Source organism: Anomaloglossus baeobatrachus, chromosome 11 (assembly GCF_048569485.1).
Source record: "Anomaloglossus baeobatrachus isolate aAnoBae1 chromosome 11, aAnoBae1.hap1, whole genome shotgun sequence".
Classification (NCBI taxonomy): domain Eukaryota; kingdom Metazoa; phylum Chordata; class Amphibia; order Anura; family Aromobatidae; genus Anomaloglossus; species Anomaloglossus baeobatrachus.
This window is the reverse complement of record NC_134363.1, coordinates 180,464,669-180,474,611: the sequence shown is the minus strand read 5'-3', so window position 1 is coordinate 180,474,611 and position 9,943 is coordinate 180,464,669. Positions and strand designations below refer to the sequence as shown.

Sequence of the window (9,943 nt, the reverse complement as noted above, 5' to 3'; positions counted from 1 at the left end):
TTTCCTTGAAAGGGTTATTCCTATCTGTATAAATGGGTGTTGACCGATAGTGCTTGCAGATACTAGCAATTTACTTTTTTTTTTTCACGGGTAGCGATTTGCCCGGGACGCACAACCGACGGGGGCGGGTATGCTCGCTAGCGATATCGATACCGAGATCGCAGCGTGTAAAGTACACTTAAGAGGGATAGATAGATACAGTTAGGTCCAGAAATATTTGGACAGTGACACAATTTTCGCGAGTTGGGCTCTGCATGCCACCACATTGGATTTGAAATGAAATCTCTACAACAGAATTCAAGTGCAGATTGTAACGTTTAATTTGAAGGTTTGAACAAAAATATCTGATAGAAATTGTAGGAATTGTACACATTTCTTTACAAACACTCCACATTTTAGGAGGTCAAAAGTAATTGGACAAATAAACCAAACCCAAACAAAATGTTTTTATTTTCAATATTTTGTTGCGAATCCTTTGGAGGCAATCACTCCCTTAAGTCTGGAACCCATGGACATCACCAAACGCTGGGTTTCCTCCTTCTTAATGCTTTGCCAGGCCTTTACAGCCGCAGCCTTCAGGTCTTGCTTGTTTGTGGGTCTTTCCGTCTTAAGTCTGGATTTGAGCAAGTGAAATGCATGCTCAATTGGGTTAAGATCTGGTGATTGACTTGGCCATTGCAGAATGTTCCACTTTTTTGCACTCATGAACTCCTGGGTAGCTTTGGCTGTATGCTTGGGGTCATTGTCCATCTGTACTATGAAGCGCCGTCCGATTAACTTTGCGGCATTTGGCTGAGTCTGGGCTGAAAGTATATCCCGGTACACTTCAGAATTCATCCGGCTACTCTTGTCTGCTGTTATGTCATCAAGAAACACAAGTGACCCAGTGCCATTGAAAGCCATGCATGCCCATGCCATCACGTTGTCTCCACCATGTTTTACAGATTTACAGAGGATGTGGTGTGCCTTGGATCATGTGCCGTTCCCTTTCTTCTCCAAACTTTTTTCTTCCCATCATTCTGGTACAGGTTGATCTTTGTCTCATCTGTCCATAGAATACTTTTCCAGAACTGAGCTGGCTTCATGAGGTGTTTTTCAGCAAATTTAACTCTGGCCTGTCTATTTTTGGAATTGATGAATGGTTTGCATCTAGATGTGAACCCTTTGTATTTACTTTCATGGAGTCTTCTCTTTACTGTTGACTTAGAGACAGATACACCTACTTCACTGAGAGTGTTCTGGATTTCAGTTGATGTTGTGAACGGGTTCTTCTTCACCAAAGAAAGTATGCGGTGATCATCCACCACTGTTGTCATCCGTGGACGCCCAGGCCTTTTTGAGTTCCCAAGCTCACCAGTCAATTCCTTTTTTCTCAGAATGTACCCGACTGTTGATTTTGCTACTCCAAGCATGTCTGCTATCTCTCTGATGGATTTTTTCTTTTTTTTCAGCCTCAGGATGTTCTGCTTCACCTCAATTGAGAGTTCCTTAGACCGCATGTTGTCTGGTCACAGCAACAGCTTCCAAATGCAAAACCACACACCTGTAATCAACCCCAGACCTTTTAACTACTTCATTGATTACAGGTTAACGAGGGAGATGCCTTCAGAGTTAATTGCAGCCCTTAGAGTCCCTTGTCCAATTACTTTTGGTCCCTTGAAAAAGAGGAGGCTATGCATTACAGAGCTATGATTCCTAAACCCTTTCTCCGATTTGGATGTGAAAACTCTCATATTGCAGCTGGGAGTGTGCACTTTCAGCCCATATTATATATAGAATTGTATTTCTGAACATGTCTTTGTAAACAGCTAAAATAACAAAACTTGTGTCACTTTCCAAATATTTCTGGACCTAACTGTAGATACACACACAAATAGATGGATAGAGGGCTAGATGGATAGATGGATAGATACATAGATAGAGGGTTAGATAGATAGGTGAGAAAGACATATATAATGTCCCACTACCCTGCACTTTGTAATCTTGCACCTTTTAGTGCCTTTCATGTGGCACTAATGGGTGTTTAGCCTTGTACTTAGCCAAAAAAAAAACTTAATAATTCAAAAAACGCGACGTGAGTTCCCCCCTACTTTTTGTAGCCAGCTAAGGTGAGGCAGACAGTGGCAGCCTGCAGACCACAGCTGGCAACCTCACCTTGGCTGGTAATCCAAAACAGAGGACACCACATGCTGCTATTTTAAATTAAATTAAATAAATAATTTAAAACAAAAAATTTGGGGCTCCCCCAAATTGAATAACCAACCCAGGTAAAACAGACAGCTGTGGTCTGGTATTCTCAGACTAGGGAGGTCCACGGTATTGGACCCTCCCCAGCCTAAAAATACCAGCCCGCAGTCACCCCAGAAGTGGCCCATCCATTAGATATGCCAATCCGGGCGCTTCATCCCAGCTCATCCCATTGCCCTGGTGAGGTGGCAAACGTGGTAATATATGGGGTTGATACCAGCTGTGTAATTTCAACTGGCATCAAGCCCTGGCATTAGTGATGTCACGCCGTCTATCAGATACCTGACATCACTAACCCAGTCAATAATACAAAGAAATAGATGACAAACAAATGTTTATTTGAAAAAACACTCCCCAAAACATTCCCTTTTTCACCAATTTATTGGAAAGAAAAAACAAATCCGGGTGTAATTCAATAAGGGGGTCCCGCGGCGATCCATACTCACTGTCCTAGTCAATGAAGAACAGAATGTTCCCCATTGGCTGGGTGAGCAGTGCAGTGACCTGAGCTAACATGATTAGATCAGCCCAGGTCACAGCAGGGCATGACGAGCGCTGACATCATGAGGATATCTAGGTACATTAGATGTGGTGATGAACGCTGCTGAACTTGTGACATCAGCGCTCATTACTGAGATCAATGACTTCCGCGATCTCACTGTAAGTCTTGCAGGCCCTCGGAGACTGTGACTAGTGGTGACTGGTGATGTCATGAGTTCCAGCGAAACTAGAGGTGATATCGCTGCCGCAATTGAACTCAGTGATGAGCGTTGACGTCAGGAGTGCAGTGGAGATCATCACAACAGGTAATGATTTGAGCTAACCTCCTGACTGCAGTGCTTGTCATCCCAGCAGCTGCTCGCACTGCTGTGTGAGCAGACGCTGAAACACTGCAGTGCGAGCAGCCAAGGGGCTGGCACGTGAGTGGGACACAGACTGCAGGGGCACCCGACAGAAGTGCTTCCGTCTGGCTTCCGGGAAATTTGTAGACCCATTGACTTGTATTGTGTCATGGTCCGCAATTATGGAACAGAATAGGACATGTTCCATAATAACAAATCAGACATACGGCATCCAATGTGTTTTTTGTAGGAACTGATGCTTCCGTGTGCCATTCGATCCTACACTGAACACATTGAAAAGATGGTCTTGTCCATGGGAGCTGACCTGGACAAACGGAACGGTCGTCTGAATGAGCCCTTAAGATGTTAACACTTTTTTCTTTTGTTTACAGCTCATTGCCATGGAGACCGATCCTTGCTGCTCGGTAGCAGCACATGCGCAGAGCTCACATGCTCTTTCCTATTGAGCTTGGAAGTGCTGCTCTGAAACCGGCCAGGATCACTAGAAAACTCTACTACCTCTTAATCCTGGATAGCTTCAGCTCTGTGCATACAAGCATGGCAGAAGTGGTGGTTGGTCTACAAGGCAATGAGGTGCTACCAAGAGAAAAGTGCTACTATCTCAAGAATGGAGGCAAATTTTAATGAGCAGTAAATTGTAAATGTGCTTTGTTTATGATCTCTTGGTGGTTGGAGCTTTACTAATGTTCTACAGGGTTTTTTTTTACCACTGTAGTCATCAACAGTTACTGACTAATATAGCTTAACCAAAAAAAAATAGTCCAATGGTCTGTTTTTCAGCAACTGACTTTGCAGCATTACCGCCGATCTGTGTCATGATGACTTTGAGATAGCAGAGAACCAGGGCTCCTAAGCTGTCCTTCAAGCTAGAGGGCCCTATGCTATCCCTATATTCACAGGGATACTTCTAATGGTGGAGAGGCCTGTGTCACCTGCTTGGCCCTAATCCTGACTAGTCGTGATCTAATTGCCCCTCTTCTTCACCCAGACAGGGATGGGACAGAAGATTGTTGAAACGACCGAAAAAGAAAAACAAGGGAAAATCCCTTTGTCACACAGCACGCACACAGACACACAGGATAAGACAATAAGAGATTCGGGAGGAAAACAAGAGCAGGAAGGAAGTCAAAACAACAGGGGTAAACTCCACATCCGCACCAAGCAAAAAGCACCACTAAACACAATTTTAACCAGAGAGAGTATGAGACACCACACATCACAGACCAACACAGAATAAACTATAGCTGGCATGGGTAGAAGGATTCCAACAGCATAAATAGGAGGGGAGGAGATGTGATAGGTTCCCCCTCAACATAAAAGTTACAAATTAAACCAGCGCTAACAACCGTATACTATTAGAAGACAAGATAGGACATAATGGATCATCCTCATAGTCAGAATAATTGAAGGTCTGTCCCAATACTAGAATCAATTATAAAGACAAAGAGGAAAATGACACCTCCACAGTCTAAAGACAAGAAGACTAAACAGACTCTGGAGGTAATAAATTTATCAAAACATATTTTAACCGAGACTCAATTGGAGGTCTTGGGTCTTGGACTTTCATTCTCCCCTGATACTAACTTTAATTATTTTACAGTGATTAAGGACCTACATTTGTTCTCTAGGAAGCTCGTCCTACGTAAATTGCATTCTAAAGGGGACATGGATATGCAGAATTTCTCTAGGGTGGAACTTGAGGCTATACAGATCCTGAGGGAGTTGGAGGAGGAGTCTTTGAGTACATCAGCAGGTAATTTTCCATCATCCATTTATCCACGTTCTACCACGTTTCCCCCTTTTTCTTTGTGTCCCCAGGTTGACATTTTTAATAAGCTAGTTACTGAAGATTTAAAGAAACTTAATAAAAACACCAACAATCATAATCTCTCCCTAAAACAAAAGAAAGCAATTGAAGAACTAAAAGCTTTAGAGGGGGTGGTGATCAAGCCTGCGGACAAAGGGGGAAACGTGGTGGTATGGCCCATACAGATGTATGAGCGTGAGGTCTTTAGACAGTTGAGAGACCAAGACACTTATACATCCTTGTCTGGCAATCCCACAAAAAAGTTTGAATCTGAATTGGAGGATATTCTCGAGGCGGCCCTGCTACAAGGTGTTATTACTAAGAAAGTATATGATGGTCTCCACGTCAAGTTCCCGGTAATGCCCACTTTCTATTTATTACCCAAAATACATAAAAATCCGTCGTGTCCCCCGGGGCGTCCGATTGTCTCTGGCATTGGAGGGCTTTGTGATGCTATATGCAAATTTATCGAGTTCTACCTACATCCCTTAGTGGAGACATTGCCCTCCTATGTCAGAGACACCTCGGACGTCCTGAGAAGGATAGACGGTATAATTTTGGAGAGTGGGGTGTTGCTGGTGGCGGTTGACGTGGAGACTCTCTATTCATGTATAAGACACCGGGATGGCTTGGCCGCCTCGAGATTCTTCCTTAGTATGAGCAATTGGGACACTGATATGCAGACACTAATTCTTGAGTTGTTGGAATTTATTTTAACCCACAACTATTTTTTGTTCAAGGATTGGTTCTTCCTCCAGAAACGTGGCACTGCGATGGGCGCCGCGTGCGCACCGTCATATGCCAACCTCTTCCTAGGCCTATGGGAGAGGGAGGTATTTAGTGGCGGTGTGTGTGCGGCGTCCCAGGCGCAGTGCTGGGTACGATACATAGATGATATTTTCATCATCTGGAGGGGAACTGATCTTGAACTACGGGATTTTCTTGTGTCTCTCAACTGTAATGACCTGAATATCAGGCTTACATATACATGGAGTCCTGTGGAAATTAAATTCCTAGATATTAAAGTAACAATTGAGTCTGATATGCCACTCCAAACTGAAGTCTTCAGGAAACAGACATCAGTAAACAGTCTCCTGCATGCTACTTCATCCCACTTACCGTCTACAATTAAGGCGATTCCAGTGGGACAATTTTTGCGAGTTCGGAGGATCTGTTCTTTTGAGGAATCTTTCGAGCGACAGTCAGGAGAATTAAGGGATCGCTTTAGAGATAGAGGATATGGTGCTAATGTGATTAAGAGGGGTTATTTAAGAGCAAAAGCGACATCTAGGACCCAACTCCTCTCTTGTGCCAAAAGGAAGAAGCAATCTGATAACACTATTAGATTTATTACAACTTATAACAACCAATGGTTCCAAATAAGAAAGATATTAACCAAACATTGGTCGGTATTACAACTAGAACCATCTTTTAAGAATGTGTTGCCTGATTTTCCAGCATTAACAGCACGTAAGAGTAAAAACTTGAAAGATCATTTAGTGCATATTCACTACGTCTGTCATGCTAAACTTCCTTTTGACATCGGACCACCTAAATGGGGTTGCTTCCCATGTGGGTCATGCTTAGCATGCTGCAATATCGAAAGGGCAAAAACCTTCATGTCGGCGGATGGTCAGAAGAGCTTCGAGGTCAGGCACTATATTTCATGTAGCACTGAATTTGTGATCTACGCAGCCAGGTGCGGATGCGGACTGATCTATGTAGGATTAACCTCTAGACAGTTCCGCATCCGTGTTCGTGAGAGATATCATGGCAGCGAAGGAGGTGTCTGACCTCGATGCTTTGAAGACCATCCCCCGACATTTTAAGACCCATCACGATTGCAACCCCTCCTCCTTAAAAGTAAGGGGCATTGATAGATTGAAGTTGGGAGCGAGAGGAGGCAACCATAAAAAGGCCTTGGCAAGATTGGAATGCCGCTGGATTGTGACTCTGGGCACCATGTCACCAGCGGGCCTTAATGAAAAACTCTCTTTTTCACCCTTCCTATGAAAATAGTAGTTTTTTCTTGTTTATCTATAATTTTTGTTTTAATATGCCCCTTCTTTGATTTTAATGGTGTGTTTTTTTGTTTCTGTTTTTATCTATTATCTAGTTTTTATTCAAGTGTATGAGCCTGTGACTTTGGATGACTAAATATCTATTGGATTAGCCTTACCTTTGGATGATGAACCTCATCTTGAATATAACCATCGTCCATTTATTTATGACGGCCTCTTTTGAGGGTGTTTTATTATTCTTTCGATTTTGCGGTGCATGATTCCTCTGCAGAAGTGTTGCTGTATGTTCATGTTGTTCTTCTTTTTTCTTCCATGTGGATGCAGCATGTGCCTTGGTCATAATTTATGACTTCGGCACATGTATGTCTTTACGTGGCTATATATCTATATCAGTATATACTGTTTGGTGTATAGTATATGTGTCTCTGAGTGCCTGCTTCCCCTTGCCCCTTTGGTGGGAGCAATCATCCGGCGACTATTTGTTCTTCTATGTCATATTTTGGCCTGTCCACCTAGTGTTTTGTGGATTCTTTTTGATACTTGTAATTTATAAATAAATGTCCCTATATACATCTCTGGCGTTATATGATTAACCTGTATGCATTTTCTGTAGATGGGCCATGTACTGCCATTCTGGTATCAACTGTTTTAATATGTATCGATGTGGTTTATTCTGTATTATTGAACTAACACTGACACTGTATGGTTTTAAAAAATCCTACTTCTAATAACAGGATAGCTGCACCTGATGTCTTGGTTCAGCAATGCTGTTATAATTCTTTTCTTATGAGACTAATCTAATGCCACTGATTTTAGTGATTGATATGATGCCATTTGCGCTTCCTGCGCGATGACACATTTGATTTTATCAGTGGTATTCTTACTCTCTATGTTTTGCCCGTACCTCTGCCCTCTTCCAAGATGGCTGCGTCTGAGGCACGCGTGCGCGGTGTGACTCACTGACGCGGTTTCCGTGACGACGGCTTCTTGAAACGGGATGGGGCGGGCATAGTGTGACGACACTGGAATGCCCGCGTCACTTCCGGGAACGCCTGACGCTGGAGCCCTTCTGATGGGTCCCGCCCCGCATGCGACCACATTGGATTCTAGTCATCCTTCTCTTAGTATAAAAACCCTGACCCCGCTCCACACCATGTCGCAGCCCCCCGAGGAAGACCACGAAACGCGTTGGGGCGCGTTTGTTATCTGTTGTCTGTGGACCAGGATGGGTAAGCACTTGCTTGATATGCCAACTAGCTGATATGTGATGCTGGACACTGCCACTCCATATATATTAAATATTTGGACAAAAAGCACATCTCCATCATTATGCACCAATCACAAAAAATAGCCACTCCATGATAGCATGAAAAGAACCAAAGAGACCAAGAGCTTTTTAACAGGCAAAGTACAAAAGTTTATTTAATTTAATCACACAGTATCACTGCAAGATGAAACAAACATACAGATTAAAATTGTGCTGTAGAGGGGAAACACCCATGAAAAGTGGGACAGAGGGGTGCGCTCATAAGCCTATCATAGACATAGGGTTTTTTTGGCCAGACATGCTCTAAATGAGCAACAGATAGAAGGAATATATCCAAAGTCTTAAGCCATCAACTTACCCATTATTACCGAGCGTCGCACCTGCGTCCCACAGTTCAAATAGACCCAACCAACGCGCGTTTCGCATCGCACATCACAGCTTCCTCATGCCACTCCATGCAGCAAATGCACTATGCATTATATATAGTGGGATTCTTTATCTAGAGTCTTACATGGGTAATAAAATGAACTTTATTATAGCTGCATGTAGTGACCTTTCCAGCAAACACCTAGTTAATTTCTGCACTCTTGTGCAGTAATTCCCTATTCCTGATCCACTTATAGCAGATATCTTTATCTGGAATACTTCACTCCTCAACCTGCACTACTTTGTATTATTATTGTCCTCTAATTTTGGTGTGAGATTTTTAGTCTTTTGTACTAATAAAGATATTTGATATTTACCAAAAATTGGACATTTTTTGGAGTTTTTTCTATACTCTGATACTTTACTATGGTCATTAATTTCCCTATTGTTGCTCATATTTATAACCGTATACTATTGTTTGCTGCTAGATATAGAAAATTCCTCCAATTTGCCTAGAAACACCGTTAAAAGCTGCAAATAGTAACATTGAGCCGATATTAATATTCTACCTGCACAAACAAAAAGTATATCGAGAGATTTTAAGAGATTTTATCAATTTTTTAATAAATTTTATTCAAATTACTACTGTATATATATACATATACCACCAATTCAAAATACTTTTTACTAGGCTAGTATCATAAAAATAGTAAAACTTTTTATATACAAGCACTGTTATAAAAGACCAATAAATTCCAGGGAAAGTTACTAGTAAAGAGGGGAGATCGCTTGTTTTCCATGCAATTAAATCCCCCCCCCTACAATAAACTATTCCTAATACAGGATTAGTAAGAAGCTACTTAATTATGTCGCTCACAGGGCGTTTGATCTCACCGCTCTGCTCACTTTCCACTTAGAGGTCCTATGTTTCCTTAAGGAAGGGGACTGACTTAGGCTATGTGCGCACGCTGTGTTTTTTACCGCGTTTTTGTGCGTTTTTTTGCTCAAAACTGCATGACTTTGCTTCCTCACCAAAGCCTATGAGATTTTATTTTTGTTGTCCGCACAGTGCAGTTTTGTTTGGCTGCGTTTCTGTGCAGAAAAAAAAATGAGCATGTCAATTGTTTCCTGTATTTTCCTACGTTTTTCCACCCATCCAATGTATTGGAAAAATGCAGCAGTGATCAAAAACGCAGCCAAAAATGCGGTAAAATGCACTTAGTGGTATCACCAATTCTCACCACACCTCCCCCAGACTAGATCTCTCTGCCTTTAGTGATGTCACTAATTCTCACCACACCTCCCCCAGACTAGATCTCTCTGCCTCTAGTGGTGTCACCAATTCTCACCACACCTCCCCCAGACTAGATCT

General features: G+C 42.4%; 1 protein-coding gene across 1 annotated transcript; it reads left to right on the top strand.

The window, feature by feature from the left end:
• The first annotated feature begins 1,700 nt into the window (after positions 1-1,700).
• On the top strand, positions 1,701-8,899 carry LOC142256296 (uncharacterized). Its single transcript, XM_075327911.1, has 2 exons — positions 1,701-4,610; positions 4,711-8,899. The coding sequence occupies exon 2, from the start codon at positions 4,776-4,778 to the stop codon at positions 6,708-6,710; it is 1,935 nt and encodes a 644-aa protein (XP_075184026.1). The 5' UTR covers positions 1,701-4,610; positions 4,711-4,775; the 3' UTR covers positions 6,711-8,899.
• Positions 8,900-9,943: the final 1,044 nt, after the last annotated feature.